Source organism: Manacus candei, unplaced genomic scaffold (assembly GCF_025592945.1).
Source record: "Manacus candei isolate 608988 ecotype Guabito, Panama unplaced genomic scaffold, ASM2559294v1 h1tg000037l, whole genome shotgun sequence".
Lineage (NCBI taxonomy): Eukaryota > Metazoa > Chordata > Aves > Passeriformes > Pipridae > Manacus > Manacus candei.
Window position 1 is genome coordinate 10,048,446 of NW_026138085.1, and position 19,075 is coordinate 10,067,520.

Here is a 19,075-nt window from a genome sequence, read left to right on the forward strand (position 1 = left end):
CGCGGCCCGGTGCGGCGGGGGCGGCCGGGCCGGGCCCGGCCCGGTGCGCAGAGGGGGCGGATGGCCGGGGCGGGCGGGGGCGGCGGCAGCTGCTCGGGGCACCGAGACACCGGGGGAGCGGCCGTAAAGCGCAGCTGGGCCCGGTGCGGCCGCACGGCGGTGGGAGGAGCCACCGGTGCCCGGAGAGCCCCGCGGGGAGAAAGGGCCCCGTGGCGGGGCCTGCCCGGGGCAGCGGGGACGGGGGCAATCCCTGCCGGCCCCGGGGCCTGCCCGGGCCTGCCCCGGCCCGAGCCTCTTCTCGGGGGCTCCCGCGGCCCCGGCCGGGCGGGGGTCTGCGGCTCCTGCCGAGGCTGGTGCTGTGTCCTTGCCCTGCTGCGCACCCCGGGGTGCCCCGTCCGCTGTACCCCTGCACCCCGTGAGCTGTGCAAGCCCCGGCGTGTGAGGGGGGACGGGAGGGGAAGTAGTGAAGTTCTTCGGAAAGTTGCGTTTGGGGAAGAGGTAGGAAACAAATGGGCCTGAACTGCCGGGGCGGTGATGGTGGCATCCGGGGTGGTGGCAGTGGGACAGGCTGTGCCACCGGCCCTGCAGGGTCTGTGCTGGCAGCGTGGGCTGTGTGCGGGGCCCGTGGCAGCCCTGTCCCACGGAGGAGGTGTGGGACCGGGTTGTGGGCATCTGGGATGTGCCCCCGGGTTTGCTCTCCTGGGCAGTTGAACCCCGCGGCCAGGCAGGTGCTGTCTCTCCGTGCCCCTCTTCCCACGAGCATTGCTCGGTTTTGTGCTGGTGCCTTGTCTGCCAGCTCTGCACCAGCCTTGTGCTCCAGCACAACTGGCCGTGTGTCCGCAGCTCCGGAGCTCGTCCCCGTGCTCGCCTCCTCACCGTCCTGTGCCACTGCCTCACCCTGTCCCTCTGCCACCTGTGCTCATGTCGGCCCTGACGCCCCAGGACCTCGAGGTCCCCCTCGAGATGGGGCCTCGTGCCCCGGGGAGATGGGCAGGGCAGAGACCGGCAGGGCAGGTGGGTCCCCGGGGCCAGGCAGGAGCCCCGGGAGGAGGAGCGGCTGTCGGAGGGGAGCCGGTTGCGTCTGATGTCACTGCGGTGCATGGTGGGTAATTATGCACGTTGCAATGAAAATAATAAGGCCGGCTCCACAGTGGTGTCTAAAAATACTGCTAATGCAGAGTGCCTGCCGGGCGCCTTTGTTTGTCACCTTTGGGTGGCTGCTTTGGAGCTGGCCGGGTGGCATCACGCCCCTCAGCAGTGGGTTTGGTTTCGCAGGTGGACTGTGACCCTTCCATGCCTCCTTGCAGTGGGAGAAGAGACAGGGCAGGTGTTGGCATGGGAGGTGAGGCGGGAGGCACCTGTGTGTGTTTGGGAGGCTCCAGTGTCACTCCCCTGCAGATGTGCAGGGAATCTCAGTGGGGTGGCAGGGCTTTGTCCCCCCCAGCTTTGCTTGGAGCGAGTGCTCTGAGTGGCGGCTGTACAGTGTCCCAGCGACCAGCCCTGATGTCTCCTGGCAGGTACCAGGAGTACTGGCGTGCCCAAAGGTGGGTCAGCACAGATTGGGGTTTGGGCCCTGGTGGTGTGGTCTGTCCATCACTGGCATTGTGTGGACAGGGCAGAGCTTGCTGGGCCAGGGTTTCTGGACCTGCCCCCTGGGGCTGCCTCCACAATGTGTTATGGCATGACCAGGACTGTGGCAACTTGCTGCTTTCTGGATGAGCAAAGGCCAGGGGAGGGAGGGATACGTGCCTGGAGTGGAGGGAAACGGTGTGATAGGTACTGGGTAGCACCTGGGTGCTGGCCCAGGGCAAGGACTGCCTGGTACACTGATCTCTGCTCCTTGGGCTCTGCCTGGCTGCTCTCTGTGCAGCTCTGGCTGCTGCTGTGATCCTTCCATCTGCTGCCAGTGCTGGAAGCTCCCACTGCAGTGGAGGGAGAGGCTTGCAGGGGTGATGAGAGCCATCTAGAGTCCACCAGACTGGCAGGGTGGCAGGGTGAAGGTGGTGTGTGGCAGGGCAGCAGCAGAAGGCCTGGAAGGACAGGAAATGGGGAGCCTGTGTACTTGGGTCTCTGTGACGAGTCTCTTCTGTTTTGTGTGTGGAGAGGTCGGAGTTGTGGTGGCTGCTCCTAGTTCTCAGTTGATGCTTCTGGTGGGCTCTGACTCCAGCTGTCAGTCATGGGAGGCTGAGCCTTGTCCTTCTTCACTGTGGAGCAAGTGGGGAGGTATCACCTTGCCTGTGTGCTGTGTTGCTTTGCCTTTAGGGTCATGGCTGTGTTTTTTGGGCCCCATGCTGGGCTCTCCCTTCACTGGAGGGGGAGAATTGCCACTGCCTCTGCTCTTGCCAGGCACTAACTCTGACCTCTGAAGCCACACATGGCAGTGGTGTTCCCCTGAGCAGTGAAACACACCATCCTTACCTGGGCTCCCTTTGGTGAGTGGGGAACAAGGAATGGGGAGAGGAGACTGCGAATCCCCATTGATCCACAGCATGAAAGCTGTGTGTTTGCATCTGCCTGTCCTGGATTGAGGCTCTGTGAGGGGAATTGATCAAGCTGTAAAACCCAGAGCCAGCTAATGAAATAGGGACTATAGATTTTTATTTTAAATGGAAGAGAGTTTACGAGAGATTTAATTATCCTTCGTTTATGGACCTGTTAGAGGAATGAAATAACAGCTGGCAGGTAGGGGCTGGGCTTCAGCTTGCAGCACTTTTCTCCCAGGTGTCTGCAGTCCTGCCACCAAGGGCAGTGTGGGGAGTGATGTGAAGTCACTCAGAGCAGAGCAGGACAGGGCAAAGTCCTGCTTGTCCTGCCAGGTGTCCCTGCTTCCCAGTGGGGGCTTCTGTGCTCAAATAACGGAGGGGCAGTTGGGGCTGGTGTAAGAACAGCTCTCCTTATCCCTTGGGCTTTGTGTGGGCCTGTCCTTGCTCTGGTGGACATCAGGGAGTTCAGGAGGCTGTGTCCCTCCAGGTGTCACTTCCTGGGGCCGTGGACAGCGAGCTGTCACTGACACCCCTGTACCTGTGCAGTGTGCAGGGTTTGTAAAGCAGAGCTGCAGAGCGCTGGGACTCACTGGGCTCAGCCGTGTGTCGGACACCAGCTGTAACGCTGTCACTACAGCCACTCCTCCCGTGTGCATCCACTCCACTGTCACGTGAGCCCAGCCACGGGCATGGCTCAGGAGGTGGTGGCAGCAAACGGCACAGTGCTGGTTTTTGGTGGAAAAGCCTGGCTTATGGATGCTTTTAGTTTTTAATTTCTGAATCAAGGAGCTGGTGCATAGCATTTTCCCACCATCTCTTGGCTCCCTGCTTGGACCAAGCTAGAGGAACATGGTTTGTCACCTGCCCTGTGTAGGTGAATGGTTGGCCAAGAGGTTTGCGTACCCACCAGGCAGGCGTAGCCCACAGGGTGCAGTCTGATGTGGCCAGAGGCTGCTAAAACATCCAAGGAAGCTGCTGGTGCTGGGGAGCCCTCCCAAAGGCCCTCTGACAGTGGTGTGCAGGAACTTGGGAGAGCTTGGCCCTGAGCCCTGTAGCGGAGATGCACAAGGATGTTGCATGGCTCCCTGAGACAGGTCAGTTCTGGAGGGGAGCAGCGTGGATCCGTGCTGTCGGCTCACAGGGGTGTTGGGAGAAGCCAGCCTGCTGATTCTCTGGGCAGCAGAGCTGCACCATGGTGCTTATCCTTTCCTTCGCCCTTGCATCCGCAAGTCCTCAGTATTTCAGGGCAGGAGCCATTTCCTGGAGGGCATGAGCAGCCCAGGGTGCCCATGTGCAATATGGGGTGTTTGGGTTTTCTGGAGCAGAGTGGTTTGGGAGGGCTCCACACTTTGCTGCTTGCATGGCAGAGGGCAAGGCAAGCAGCATCCCCAGCAAGCAGCACTCATGATGGGCCTTGGGAATATTATTTTCCAGCTGCAGCTTGATCCCTGGAGAGCTGGCCTTGCTGGCTGTGGAGCTGTAGCTCTGGGCTTTCCTTGGCTACTCTGGAAAGCAGGATGAAGGATTTCAGCTTGACTATATAGAGCAGAGGACTGGCCTGCAATGCTTTGTGTTAGGAGCTGCTTCCTCTTGTGTGAGCCTGTGTTGTGGTGATCCAGGCCTCCAGCACCTCTCGCTGTTGCCCCTGGAAAGGGAGGGCTCATGCTCTGATCCTTCTTTCCCCCAACCTGGCAGCGCCAAGCTGTGGTCCCCTCTGGCGGGTTGTCTTTTCCCTGCTGTGCTGGTGGGGCTCCCTGGCAGCGTTTTCATTTTTAGCCAAGTGTCTTAGTTGCTTTTCTCTCCGTGCCTGCGCTTTAGGAAAGTGGCGAACAATAAAAATCCACTGGCAAGAGCTGTAGCAGAGGTCAGGCAGCTCCTGTGCCCCAGGCTGCTCTCTTGTCACCGCACAGCCATGCTTTGTGCGTGGGGGCTGTCAGCTTGAAAGTCATGTTTTTGCTCTTAAAGCCATCCCCAGGCACTGGTGTGGGGTTCTGTGAGTGATGTACTGGGGAGATATTGCAGCAAACCTCCTTCGCATTTAGGGCAGTGGTCACTGCCTGTTTCGATGCATCTTGTAAGCAGCCTCTTGACAAATCTTAAATCAAGGACAAAGGAGGGTAAGTGGTTGCTGAAAATCATGAATTTCTCTGAGCTCCTTTCTGAAAGTGATCGTTGCAGGTTGTCGGTGTCCCCGCAAGCTTCTTAAAATGCAAAACAAAACACCCAGCCCAACTTCCTGACTGTCACTAGTGCTTTCAAGAGACGCTTCGTTTTGCTGAGTGGTAATGAAATTGGTCTTCGCCATCCACCAGCTCCTGGCTTTGCCTCTGGAGCTCCTTTGCTGGAGCTGCTCTGCCTGAGCATAGCTGGGGAGCAGTGGGGAAGGTGTCTGGAGCCCAGCCACTCCTGCTCTTGGTCCCTTGCTTGGCAGATGCCATTAGCACTGTCCACAGCATGTAGCAAGCGGGCTGGACTCGAAGGGATGCTTGTGGAGAGGTGGCAAGTGAGCTGGGGACTCCAGGGATGCTGTGTGGGGATGGGGAGTGGGGACTGAATCCCTGCTCCCTGGGTTGGCTCTGCCCAAGGAGAGATTGGATGTGTTTTAGGAAAGGGCTCTTTGAAATGAGAACTAAAAGGTGAAATGCAGAGGAGTATGGAGTCCTGAACTGCAAGCTCTGTTGGTAGGAAGCAAGGGAAGGACTGTGGAGGCTGCCCAGGCATTTGCTCTTCTCCCCTCACCCGTGTGCAACTGAGATGTGGAACCTGTTTCTTGATGCTGTTCAGCTACAGAGGTGCCTGAGCTGGACCCAGTTGCTGCACCAGCAGCCTTCTGGTCATGCTATTCAGGTTGTGCTGGTGTTTCTAGGGCAAACGAAGGAAAGTGGAGATATCTCTGCAGATTATTTACCCTGTCCTAAGGAAATGAAGGCTTGTGCAAGCTGCAAGCTTATTGTTCATTTGCGAGCATTCTCCTCTCTGCTTTGAACTTGCTGGATGGTGTCAGCTGGGGTAGGTGTCTCAGAGGTCTTGGCTTGCTACAGGCTCCGGCTCTTGGGGAGGAAGGTGCTGCTAGTTCTCCCTCTGCAGTGCAGCTCAGCCGTGCTATTAGACATCAGAGAATCCACGTGGGAGAGATCGACAGGAAACTGGGCGTTATCAGTTCCGCTGCCTGTGCAGCTACTCGCTCCTCATGTCAGCATCCTCCACTGTGTGTGTGGCTGGAGGCGTTTGATGGGAGTGCTGTCAGCCCGGGGGTGGGAGTGGGTGGCGTGTGATCAGGCGGAGGCGTCCTGCCTCCGCTGCTGGTGAACTCGGCTACGCTGGGTGTGTGGAGCAGGGAGGGAGCCCCTCACTCCCCTGTCTCCACAGTGGAGAAGTGCTTCACCCTGCCAATGTGAGGGTGTCCCATATCCTCTGGTGCTTGCATTGGGCCTTGGGTAGCACGGGGACACTCCTGCTCCCCGCAGCATAGGGAGCTTCTGCGTGCTTGGTGCTGGTTTCTTACCACCTTTTTCCAGGCGCTGAGAAGAAGAGAGAAGGATCTGGGGCCTCTTCGTCTCCCTGGACTTGTGTGAGAGACCAGGGAGAGCACAAAAGTGAGGCATTGGCATGTTGGGTGTCGGGGAGAGCATAGGGGGCAGAGCAAACCTCCAGTGGGAGATGTGCTCTCACCACTGGATCACCCTTGCTAATCCTGTGTCAGACCTGACCTATATATGGGGCAAAGGAGGCAGCATGCCTGCAGCAGCAGATGGTATCTTTAAGAGCCTGGGCTCGGCGAGGCTTCGTTCTGCTGGCCCCCAGCTCTTGGGAGGGAGAGGATGGGCCACCCGTTGGCTGCAGAGCAGTTGAGTTCAGCCTGAGCAGCCCCTGCAGGTACAGAGCTTTCTAAGGCTGCTGCCCGGCACTAGGTGTCCTGCTCACCAGAGGTGTCACAGGTCTTGGTGGCTGGGCTGGGGCCCCTTATCCTGGCCCAGATGCACTGACCAGTGTCTGTGGCCAGTCTTGCTGTAGCATCGCTTGGGCTCCTGAAGTGGCTCTTCAGGCAGAACTTTGCACCTGGAGCACTGTGGTGTTGGTGGCTGTGTTCCTGAGACAGCGAAGGGCAGGGTGGGCTGAGCCACTTCCACATGCCCTGGCCCTGAAGCTGCATGTGCAGTGCCCTGTCCATGCTGGCAGTGTGGCTGTGTCACAGGAATGATCCAGCCTGGCTGGGCAGGGAGCAGGAGCAGCATGTGAGCTGTGCTCCATCGATGGCTTCTCCCAACGCTGTCCTGAGGACATCGATAGCTGCTGGCCACGGGGGAGCTGGTGACGCTAGAGCGGGTCCGCAGGGAGTGTCTGCACAGATATCCACCATCTGTGGCCTCTGCCTGCTGCCGGTGCTCTGCCCAGGATCAGGCTGTGTCCTGGCAGCCTTGTGAAGGTGCAGTGCTGCCTGTGCTCACAAACAGTGGCAAGGTCAAAGGGCAGAGTGCTGTTTTCCTTCTCTTCCCTCTAGTCCCCAAATCTTGGAGCAAAGAGGCTGTAATAGAGCAGACCTGGAGGGTGGTTGTTCAGATCTGGGCTGATTCAGTCCTTTGGCTGTTCCTCCTGGGGTGCCTGTGTGAGCACATGGATCTGACTCCATCATAGGTCTGCCCCACTGTGCTGCCTTCCTGTCCTATGTCCCCTACCATGGGGACAGAAGCAGTTGGCCATGGTGCCATTGACAGTTGTGGTAGAGGGAGCTTGCCCCTGGATCCTCCATGTCCTGGGAGGTCCTTGAGCCTCGTGTGGTTCCTCCTGCGTTCCTGGATTTGAGGTGAGGAGGTAAGAGCCGTCAAACTGGCCTTGAGAGGGGCCTGGAGGGATCTGGGCACAGGGCTGGGCTGGGGCAAAGCTGAATCCAACTGCTCATCGAAGTGATGAGCTACTGAATTGTTAAATCATCGAGCTGAGGTCTTCTTTGAAAGGGGTGATGCTACAAATTAATTAGCTCCCTTTTGGTTGTTAGCACTTTAAAACCCAGCTGTCAGGGGAAGGCTGGTTTATAGGCATTACATCAGGGCTGCCGGCTGGCTCGCTCGCCTACCTGGGAATTTCTAAGTGTGGTTGTAACCGGGGGAAATTTGGCTCGGCTGCAGCATCTGCCTCTCAGCGAAGCTGCTGCGATGCACTGCCCTGAGCAGGGGGGTCTGACTGGCGCTGAGCAGGGCTCCGGGGGCACACCGGGAGCTGCTGGCTTGTCTTGGTGAGTGGCCCCCGAGGACTCAGCCTCCCAAGCTGCCGGAGAATCGGGGGCTCAGCCTCCTGGTGTGTGGTTCCCAGGGAGCCGGTGGCACAGCCTCCCGTTGAAGGGCTCCTGGGAGCTGGTGGCTCGGCCTCTCAGCGTACAGCTCCCAGGGTTAGCCACCAGCCAGGGGACTTGCTCAGGTGAGCTGCAGGTGTGCAGGAGATGGTCGAAGTAGTTCCTGCTCCTTGTTTAATAACTCTGAGAGAGCTGGAGGCTTTTCTAAAGCAAAAAGGGCTTTTCTAGTGCATAGAAGATTGTACAGCGTGAGACGTCCTGGCAGAGCTGTCGGTAGGGCTTGATGTGCAGAGCGGGAGGGGAACAGCTCGTCCGTGCTCCCGTCCCAGTGGGGGAGGTGGCAGGGGGGCCGAGCTCCTGCTTCCCCATCCCCTAGCCCGGACTTTTCCGCCCATCTGGCAGCGGTAGCACGGCGATGCCCGGGGACACGGTGCTGCCGTCCCCGCTACCCACCGGGCTCACGGGGCTGGGGCCCGGGGGAACACAGCCGCAGGTAAGATGCCCTCAGCCGTGGGGGCTGTCCCAGCGGGGTGAGGTGGCTGGGGCCGGGCCCCCTGAGGAGGGCAGAGGGTGCCCGGTGCCCCCGTTCCGGGCCCGACCCGGTGGTCCCGGGCGGGGGTCGCTGCCCCGCGTGGCGGCCCCGCGCTCCAAGATGGCTGCGGACCGTGACACGCCTGGTCACGTGGGACGCGCGCGCGCCGCGCCGCCCCCCCCGGTGCCCCCGGTCCCCCCCGCCCCCGCGCGCGCCCCCGGTGCCCCCGAGCGCTGGCATCGGCCCGGCGCGTCCCGCCGGCTCTTAAAGGGACACGCACCCGCCGCGGCCGCCCCGCGCCGCGCAAAACAAAGAGGCACCGGAAACAGCGGCGGCGGGGAGGGGGCCGGCCCGGCGGGAGGCGGGCGGGAGGGAGGGAGGGGAGGGCCAGCGGCGGGCCGGCGGGGGGGGCAGGCCCGGGCCCGGCGTCGGCGAACAAAGAGCGGCGGGAGGGAGGGGGCGGGGGCGCCGCGGCGGCACCGGAGCGGCGGCCCAGGCCATCGGTGCAGGTACGTGCGGACCGGGGGGGCGTGAGCGGGCGGGGGCGGGGGCCGCCCCCCGGACCCTCGGCGGCACCTGTCCCGGGCGGCGGCGGCGGGGCCCGGCGGCCGCCTTTGTTATTGCTTTTGTTTGGCGCCGAGCACATGGCCCCGGAGCGGCCGCTCTTAAAGCCACAGCTCCGCGCCCGCACCGACTCCGGCACCGGCGGGGCTCTGCGGCGAGGGCCGCGGCCCGGGGTGCGGTGCCGGGGGCCGGTGGCCGCGGTGCCTCCCCGGGGTGCTGCACGGCGGGGCGCCCCGTCGGTGCGCTCCGGGATGCGCCGCTCGCTCCGCCGCGCGTCGCCGTCCCGGAGATTTGGGAGCTGAGCTCGGGTCGGGTTTGGTGTCGGGGTCGGCCTTCCGAAGGGGCTGCCGGTGCGGCGGGGCCACCGGTGACCCCGCTCCCGGGGGAGCGGCGGGGAAGGGGCTTCGGGGGAGCTGGGGGTGCCGGGACGGAGCCGGCGATGGGGTGGCAGCACCGTCAGGGCGGGCGGCTCCCCCGGCAGCCCCGGAGCCCGGCTCTGCCCGAGCAGATGGCACCGGGTGTGAGCGCTGGCGCGCTGCTAACTTTGTTCTCGGCGGGGCCCGGGAGTCGCCTCCCTCCGCCCCTCCGAAGGGCTGCGGGGATCGCGGTGCCCTTCGGTGCGGGGCTGCGGTGACCTCCGCGGGGTCGCGGCCACTCTGCCCGGGATGGCCGCTGGCTCCCAGCCACGAGTGCGACGGAGAGAGCCGGGTGTGCCCGCGTGGGGCAAGAGGGTGGGTCCCTTGGGGGTGCTGGTTGTGGCAGGACGAGGGCCGGGCCACCACCGTGTCCGCGAGTCGGGGATGTCCCGCCTCGAGGTGCCGTCCTGGGATACTGGGAGCCCAGGCAGCCCCCACTGCTCCGGAGGTCCCGCGAACAGGCGAGTCCCTGTGTGGCTTCAGTGTGCCTCTGCGGAAGCACTGCCCATCCCGAAGCCCATCCCTGTGGTGTCTGGTCTAGAAGGTGCCCACCGGGTCACACAGGGCCTTGGTACCACGTGTGCTTCGAGAGTGAGGATGTGGAACTGGAAGCAGTAACAGCTCAGGGAGGCTTCTGGGGAGTGGGCTTAAACCTGGCCTGCTGCTGTGCCCTGGCCTCCAGCCCACACAGGGGAACACGGCAGCTAAGCAGAGCCTTGAGGGGGACAGAATAAAACCCCTGTGGGGCATACCCCCCTGCTCTGGCAGACCCCCCATCCCTGGCAGCAGTCACAGACAGGTTCCTTGGGGTTTAGCCTGTGGCTTTTGCTTGTTTTTCCTTATTCCTCTCAAAACAAAGAGAGAAATTTGCTTTCAGCTTTTACAGTAGTGTAGTAGATAGAAGTGAAGTTAAGAAGAGACCTGTGTGTGGCACAGAGCTCGCCCTGGTGAGATGTCACTGTGCTTGCCGATGTCCATCACCCAAAAGTGACACTGCAGCTTCTCGCTGCTGGGCTGAGACCCCCTCTCAGCCTTGTCCTCGGGCTGAGCAGTGTTCCCCAGGCTTCAGGTGCCCTTCTTGCCTCCAGTGTGCCTTTGCCATGGGCACTGAGGAGGAGGTGGGGCTGAAGGAGCTGGTCTGGGAGGGCACCAGCCTGCAGGTGAGCTGGATTTAGGGACAGGTGGGCTGCAGTGCCAAGGCCACGGCTGCTTCCGCTTGCTGGCTGCAGTTGTGGAGGCTGAAGGAAGCTGGGCAGTGGGAGGGTGCCCAGGGAGGGTACATGGAGCCATGGAAGGCCCTTTTGGGACTCTGGAAACCAGAGCCTGTGCAGATGTCTCCTCTGTGCGGTGCCAAGCTTCACTGGGACTGGGGGGGCTGAACTGTGTGGTGGATGGGGGCTCTGATATGAGGACACCAGCCAGCCTGGGTGCCAGAGGGGGGATGGGGCAGGGCCAGGACCAGGGCTCTGTTCCCAGTCCGCCTGCCTGTGTTCCCACTGTCCCACTGCATCTGGAAGCAGCTGGGTAAGCAGAGGTGCCTGCCTGGCTTCGAGACAGCCCATGCCTGTCCCCTGCTCCACAGGGATGTGCGGCTGTGCCCTGCGTGCAGCAGGGAGTTGAGGTGCACAGCCCTGACACAGCAGGGCCGTGAGCCCCACTGCCCTCACCAGCCCCTGTGCCTGCCACCAGGGCAGCAGTGTCACTCCAGAGTAGGTTGTGCAGGAGTCCAGCAAGAGAGAGCAGCCCCCAGACCAGCACTGGAGCCGATCTTGGCCAAGGACATGCTGGAAACCCCCCACGCTGTTGCTCAGGCTCCCCATTGGCCATCGAGCAGCCGGGATGCTGCCACAGCCTCAGGACCCTTCACTACTTGCTTTTCTCTGTGCCAAAAACAAGTGCTTCTCTCTCACTCTGTGTCTCTGTTGTGCATGGGGGGGTAGCTCTGGCCATGCAGGGGAGGGACAGTAACGGGGGGATGGGGTGGGGATGGGCTCTTCCTATCCCCCTCGGAGCTGTATCCAGCTCCAGGAGAGAGGGTGGGTGCAGCAGCAAGAGCTCCAGCCATTGGCATTATGATTCCTGTGGGGAGGGAGCAGCAGGCTGAGCTGGGGGGGGACAGTGATGCTGGGCTGGCTCAGTGTCACTTGTGCAGGTCTCTGGGAATGAAAAGGGTGGTGTGACTCCCAGCATTTAGGGGCACAGCAGGGGCCAAGCAGGCTGAAATTCCTCTCCCTCCCCTTCTAGCATGTCTGTGGGTGCAGTGGCTGCCCCAGCCCTGCTCGGTGTCTCCTTTCTTCCCTCTCCCAAAGCAGAGGGTGAGAGAGTGAGCTGGGGTGGTGCTGTGCTGGCTTGGGGCATGGGGAGGACTGGGGGCTCCTGCAGCCCTGTGCAGCCCCAGGGGTTAAGGTGCCGTGACCCGGCTGTCCTTCTCACAGGATCCAAGGTGCTGGTGTCTTTCCCTGCCTGGAGCCTGAGGTCCCGCGTGCCCATCCGCCTCCCGACGTCACCAATGCGACCATGGGAACTGGCAGTGAATAGGCGGCCGCCCTCTGCCCCTTTTGCCCAGCGCCATTTCTCGGGGGGACCCTGCAGCAGCCCCGACCACCTCCGGCGAAGGTACGGGGTGCAGTGCGGAGCCCTGTCCCCCACGGCGTGTGGGGCGCAGGGTCGGTTCTCTGGCCCTGGTGGGGCAAGGCACCGGCTCCCAGGCGACTTGGGGGGAGATTGACAGGGAAGCACATCCACCCGGCCTGGCTGAGGGGTCCCTGGGGAGCAGGGGTCCTTTTTGTGCTGCAGACACTGAGAGGGCACTTGCAGAGCGAGCAGAGAAGCTGTTTCTGGAGCTGCCCAGCCTGATGTGGCCTGGCACAATGCCCTGAGCATCTCACCCTGGGCACTGGGCTGGCACTGACCCACCTGTAGCCACCCTGCCCGGGGCTGCGGTGCCCCTGGCCTGGGGGGTCACTCCTGCTCTGTTTCTCTCCTGCGGTGGCCCCGCAGCCCCCCTGCCAGGCGTCAGTGGGGACGACGTGACAGACCTCTGGCAACCCTGCTGGGCCAGGATGAGCCCCAGCTGCACCCTGCCTTCCCCCAGCAGCCGCACATCCCTGTAGATGAGCCCCGTGCCTACGCTCTTCCCAGCACGCCGCCACGAATGCTTCACCCAGCCGCTCACCCGCCCCACCAGAACCCATTCATGGTGGATCTGCATGACCAGGTAGGTACTGCAGCCCCAGCCCCACTCCTAAGTGTGGCCCTGGACTGATGTCTGGGATGGTGACATGTCCCTGAGTCCCCTCTGGCCACTTGCTGCTGGGAGCACCCAGTCCTGAGCCTGTTGGTGCTCTTGTCCTTTGAGCACTTAAATCCTGGGGTCCCTGTACCAACTTGGGCGTGGCCAGGGTTGTCCCTGCTCCCAGAGACTGGGGACAGTCCCCTTGTAGGGTTGTTCATGTTACAACTGTCAGTGTCATCTGTGGTGGCAGTGCTGGCTTGGAGGCTGTGCCAGCTTGTCTGTGGGGAGAAAAGAGGAGTCCAAAACTCCCTGAAACTGAGCCTGCGCTCAGCCCACTTCTCTGGCCACCACCAGTGGGACGGCGGTGCCAGGTGTTGTGTTCCAGTGCTGGGTGCTCAGCACCCTGATGCCACCCTGTCATGATGGGGGCAGCTCAGCCAGGGCTGTATCCTGACAGTGCCCTTGGCGCCTCATCCTCAGGTGCACCAGGGACCTGTCCCTCTCTCCTACACGGTTACCACCGTCACGACGCAAGGCTTCCCCATCCACGCTGGCCAGCACATCCCTGGGTGCAGCACCCAGCAGCTCCCAGCATGCTCAGTGATGTTCAGTGGACAGCACTACCCGCTCTGCTGCCTCCCACCCCCGGTGAGTCATGGAAGGGGACACCTGGGGACAGCCTGGACCATGAGTGCCCAGAGATTGTGTGGGTACTCAGGCCCACTGGAGTGCAAGTTTCTGAGGGCACAGGGTCTGTCTGTTGGAGACCCTGGGGAGGGGGCAGAGGTGTCTGACCCCGTTTTTTCTCTCTGTTTCTCCCCGCAGCTGATTCAGGCATGTGCCATGCAACAGCTTCCCGTCTCCTACCAGACATTCCCCCCCATTATCTCCAGCGACCATTACATCCTGCACCCACCCCCGCCGCCAGTGCCCCCTCACCAGCCGCCCCACATGGCCCCCCTGGGGCAGTTTGTACCTCTCCAAGCCCAGCATCCACGCATGGTGAGTTGGGGTGGGGGTATGGGTTGGGGATGTGATGTGCCCAACGAACACTGCCTTGGGTCTTGTCCTTCTGCAGCCCCTGTGGGTCTGAGCTGCGGGTGGTGGGTGAGGGTGCCCAGGGTCCTGGTAGTGTTGGGGAGGTGTAATATGGGACGCTTCTCCCAGCCTAACTGTTTCCCCCACAGCCTCTGCAGAGGATAGACAATGACGTGGACCTGCGAGGGGAGCAGCACCCCATCGCGGGCTTCACGTACCCCCCGTCTCACCACGCCCCCACGCTGTCGCCCTCCATGCCGCTGCATTACCTCCCTCACGACCCGCTGCACCAAGAATTGCCATTTGGCGTGGTGAGTCTCTGTCCTGTGGAGGGGCTGGGGACACTGTGGGGCTGGCACAGCTCTGAGTGCCCTGTCTCTCCCTGCAGCCATATCCCCACATGATGCCCCGGCGGCTGAACACCCAGCGGTACCGTCTGCAGCAGGCGCTGCCCCCACCGCCACCCCCTCCACCGCCGCCCCCCTACTATCCGAGCTTCCTGCCCTATTTCCTGTGAGTACCGGGGGGATATGGTGTAGGGCAGGGGTGGTGTTTTGGATGGGGCACACAGTAACACAGTGTTGGCACAGGTGGCTCTGCCCCCGTGGGGATGCCAGGGCGGAGGTTGGGTTTTGTGGCCCCACACTGACTGTCCCATCGTTCCCCCCCAGCTCTATGCTTCCTGTGTCGCCGACAGCCGTGGGGCCCACGATCAGCCTAGACCTGGATGTGGATGATGTGGAGATGGAGAATTACGAGGTGTGTAGGCTCAGCTTCCCCACAGGATGCTGGGATGGGGGAGGTGGGGGGCTGTGGTGATCCCTCTACTGGGAGGGGAGAGCCTGGAGGGGTGCTGTGCTGGGACATCAGATGAGCTAAGCCGGTCGCTGCATCTCCTTCCAGGCACTGCTGAACTTGGCCGAGCGGCTGGGGGAGGCCAAGCCACGGGGACTCACCAAAGCAGACATCGAGCACCTCCCGTCCTACCGCTTCAACCCCGAGAGCCACCAGTCCGAGCAGACCCTGTGAGTGAGCCCAGGTTGCACATGGGGGGCCTGTTGAGGTGCTGGGGGCCGTGGCTGGTGGTGGGGCCGTGGCTGGAGGTGGGGCTCTACTGACGGCTGCTTCCTCCAGGTGCGTCGTGTGCTTCAGCGACTTTGAGGCCCGACAGCTTCTCCGCGTCCTGCCCTGCAACCACGAGTTCCACGCCAAGTGTGTCGACAAATGGTTAAAGGTACTGCCTGTGCCCTCTATGGGGAGCGTGGCGGCTTCTTGGAGTGCTGTGGGTGCTGAGTGCTGCCTTTTGGGTGGTCTTAGTGACCTGCAGCACAGGATGGATGCACTGGGAGTTGGGGTCTAGCACTGTGCCAGGCTGGATCGGGCACTCCCAGGATGTGGTTCCAGCCCTTGCCAGTGGGGTGTGGGTGCAGCTGGTGCCGTGGGGTGCCCGCTCACTTGCCCTTGTCTCTGGTTGCCTGCAGGCGAACCGCACGTGCCCGATCTGCCGGGCGGACGCATCGGAGGTGCAGCGGGAGGCGGACTGAAGCTGGCGGGCGCTGTGCCGCACAATTCGCTAGAGGACGAGGTCGCCGGGCTGGGGCGAGGGCCGCTGCCCGCTGCTGGGGCCTGACCCTGCGCTTACCCCCCTCCCCAAAGCCTCTCCTCGGATGTGGTGAGCATTGAGCAGTCCGGGCTCCCGGCCAGCCCTCCTCCTCCCCGCCGGGGCACGGACTCGGCCGGACACCTGCCCGCTGCGCTCCCAGGGCCCCGAATCGTGTTGTGCTGGAGGTGGGAGGCGCGTGGCCGTGCCCTTCGTGCTCCAAAGACGCTGTTGTTGCTCCATCACTTTTCCAGGTCTTTGTACTCCGCTAGGGAATTAGTGGTTTTTCCCTTTGTCACTATTTTTTTTTTTATGATAGTTTTTTTTTTCCTGTTTCCATTTTCGTCACGATTTTGGTTCCGTGGCCGTTTGCCCCAGGGGCGCGCAGGCAACTCCTCCCCTCGGCGTTGCTCGAGGAGGACACAGGGAGGAGAGAGGAGGGAGTGCCGCAGGTTTGATGCCGGCGGCACCCCGAGCCAAGCTGGAGCGCCGGGACGGCCCCGGGACGTCCAGAGGAGGTGTGGCCAAGGTGGGACACCAGCAACCCTGCGGCATGGCTGGGGCAGGAAGGCAGGAACGCCTCTGTCCCTGCTCTCACATGCAGCCCGGCTCAGCCCCTTTCCTGCCTCAGGTGCCCTAGGAAGCCCCAGAGGGTTATGGCTGCTTGGGGTCTTTCACCAGTGGGAGGACGGTGCTGTCATGGCCCTGGCCCCTCTCCCTATTCATTCCCCCGTGCCTGGCAGCTCCCGGGGCTGAGTCATGTGGCATCCCATGAGGCAGCCAGGTCTGAGGAGGGATGCCAGCCCTGCATCCCCATGGCCATGGGCATGTGGTGTCCCCGGTGTGCTGCCTGGCCCCCGGCTCCTGCTCTTGTTTCTCTGTCCCGACAATGTAAATCAAGGTAGCCCCGTGCCCCGTCCTGCTGGCTGGACGGCGTGGCGCGGTGTCCCCGGCCGGTGGGCAGCAGGGGCCGACTGGACTGCGGCGGGTGCCCCCCCAGCCCCCGGAGCAGGGAGTTTTATTCATAACCTCGTGGTGTATTTTCAGTGCTACCCTGGCCCTGCCCCGGCTGGCACTGGGGGAGCTGTGAGCAGCCCCCCGCTGCCATATCCCCCTGCCCGTGCGGGGCTGGGCGACGGGGCTGGAGGAGAAGCTGCCACACTGCCACCCGGCTCCGTCAATCCCGCGTGGCCGTTGTTTTGCATGATTAATTAGCGAGGAGGGTGACGGGAGGCGGTGGCTGGGGTGGTGGTGAGAGCACCGCCCTCCCCTTGCGGCGCGTCGTCGCTGACGCCTGGGAGCCTCCGAGCGGACGCCAGCCCTATGTAAATGTTCACAAATATGCATGCATGTCTGACCAGCTTGGAACGTGGTCTTGGCTACGTCTAGCCGGCTGTGGGGTGAGGGGGGTGGGGAGAGGGGTTTTTGTGCTCAGCTGATACTGCCATGCACTGTACTGCACATGTCCGCAACGCCACAGCAGGACCGTGAGACTTTCAGGGCCGTCCCTGCGGGGTCCGCGCCCCTCCGGGCGGGAGGCGGCGGCGGGGGTGGGGGGCGCCCGCGGTGGTGGCGTGTGCAGGGGGCCGGGGTGGGAGGGGGCCGCTCCCCGCGGGGCGGGGGGCAGGCCTGGGGCTGGCCCTCGGCCGGGTGCGAGGCGAGGGGCCGCGCCCGGCACACGGGTGGGCACGACGATGCCTGCAGGGCAGTGCCAGCCACCGGTGGGGCCGGCCCTGGTCACTGCCTGGTTGGGCACGGTGCCGGCGAGCGGCGCGGGGCGACAGGCCAGTCCCCTCGCTGCCCTTTCCCACCTCTCCGGCGGCCACGCTCCAGGGGGAGCGTCGAGGCCGAGGGTCCCGGCCTGGCGCCACCAGCTCCGCCGGGCACCGCTGGGCTCGGTGCCCCTTGAGCAGGACCCCGGCCCCCTCCCCGTCCCTCACTCAGTGACAGATAACCAAAGGAGTCCCCGTGCGCGCCCCCGGAGACGCCCCCCTCCTCCCCTCCCGCCCTCGCGGTGCCCAGGGAGCCAGGAAAGCCTTACGGTCCTTTGACGGCGACTCGAAAGCTCACAGCTCGTGTGCTGCAGAATTTATTCCAATGAGCAGCTAAAAGTATCATTTAAAAAAAAATAACAAAAAGAAAAAATGACAAAAAAAATACTAAAAAACAATTATTTAGGGTGTTTGTGATTGCTGACTGCGCTGTAGATACCACTGTTTACCAATGAATTCCTGTGGTGGGATAGTGGACTGTTTACTGTTCTATTATACCAGTCCCCGGGCCCTCCGGTGGGACCCCCGCGGCCCCCGCGGCTCCCCGGAAGGTGCTAGGACGTGTGTTCTGTGTTAGAAAGTTTTTATATATATATATATATATATAAATATATATATATAATTTTTTTTGCTCTGTTACTTGCACATTTTACAGTTACCTCATTTTTCCCATGTATGTATTTGAAAAAAGGCTAATATATAGAAAAAAAAGGTTCTTAAAGCTCTAAAAGTGTTTGTTTTTTTCCATTCCATTGGAATCATATTGGTTTTGTAGCATTTAACATAACTAGTATGTTGTATTATATATATGTGTATTATACTGATTGAAATTTTTAACAGATTTGTACTTTTTTTAAAATGAAAGTTGCTAGTTCTGCTTGACCAAGTAGTGCAATCATTATTTTTTTTAATGTTGTGGCTGATTTTGAGAGGGATATTCACTAATAAATGTATGATGTATACCAACATGCTGTGCCCAGCTCTTGTCTCCGGGGGGGCTTCAGAAGGAATGGGGTCCCCTGGTTGTTGTTGCACAGCTGGAGGTGCAGCAGCTGGAAGAGCCCCAGAGAGGGGCTTGGAGGGGAGTCCAGGGAAGCCTGAGGGAGGGAGCAAGAGCTGCTACCCACCAAACCATGCCGTTCCCAAGGCTGGAATGGGAACAGCAGTGTGTGCTGGCAGCCCAGAAAGCCAACTGTGTCCTGGGCTGCATCCAGAGCAGTGTGGGCAGCAGGGCAAGGGAGAGGATTCTGCTCCACTCTGGTGAGACCTGACCTGGAGTGCTGCATCCAGCTCTGGGGTCGTCTACATAAGGACACAGAGCCCTCGGGAGCATGGAGTAGATAAGGGGACAAGCACCTCCCCTGCGGAGACAGCCTGAGAAAGTTGTGGTGGTTCAGCCTGGAGAAGGTTGGGTGGAGAACTCACAGCCCCTTCCATTATCTGAAGGAGCTACAAGGAAACCAGAGAGTGACTCCTCATCGGGAGTGGTAGTGATAGGACAATGCAGAATGGGGTCAAACCGAGAAAGAGTAGGTTTAGATAGAAGGAAAAAATTCTTCCCTGTGAGGGTGAGAGTTGTGGCTGCCCCATCCCTCAAAGTGTTCAAGGCCAAGTTGGACAGGGCTTGGAACAACCTGGTCTACTGGAAGGTGTCCCTGCCCAGGGCAGAGGGTTGGAACGGGATGATCTTTGAGATCCAACTCAAACCATTCTGTGATTCTAAGTGAGCTTGGCTACCTGTTCAGAACAGGTGGGTAGGGAAGGAACAAATTCCTACCACTCCCCCTGCGGGCAGGAGCTGATGGCACTGCTCCACAGCCATGACCAAGCCTCTGGCAGGGAACAGAGCCCTACACCCACCCTCAGATCTTTCACCCCCTCCCACTTGCTCCTGGAGAGTAGACCCAGGCCTTAAAACTCAGGGCCAGCTCTCTCCCTCCCTCCCAGCCTCAGCCCTGAGCCGATGCCCCAGGAGGCAGGAGAGGAGCACCTCAGCCCTGCCATGCCCCACACTGGGCACACTTGTCTCACACAGCACCTCCCGCTGGCACAAAACCACCAGTTCAAGGCCAGAAGCTGAGTGCAGCCACAGTTCCATGAGCCACAATGCCCAGAGCAGCTCACCCCCCTCCCCAGGGCACAGGC

At 61.6% G+C, this 19,075-nt stretch overlaps 1 protein-coding gene across 1 annotated transcript; it reads left to right on the forward strand.

Moving 5' to 3' along the window:
• Positions 1-504: 504 nt before the first annotated feature.
• RNF44 (ring finger protein 44) lies at positions 505-17,898 on the forward strand. The gene is given in 14 exon segments (XM_051793506.1): positions 505-8,588; positions 8,591-8,708; positions 8,710-8,761; positions 8,763-8,814; positions 11,721-11,901; positions 12,286-12,502; positions 13,001-13,168; positions 13,346-13,522; positions 13,708-13,869; positions 13,947-14,071; positions 14,230-14,317; positions 14,462-14,583; positions 14,693-14,792; positions 15,040-17,898. Coding segments are annotated over 14 exon segments (2,025 nt in total). The 5' UTR covers positions 505-8,188; the 3' UTR covers positions 15,103-17,898.
• Positions 17,899-19,075: the final 1,177 nt, after the last annotated feature.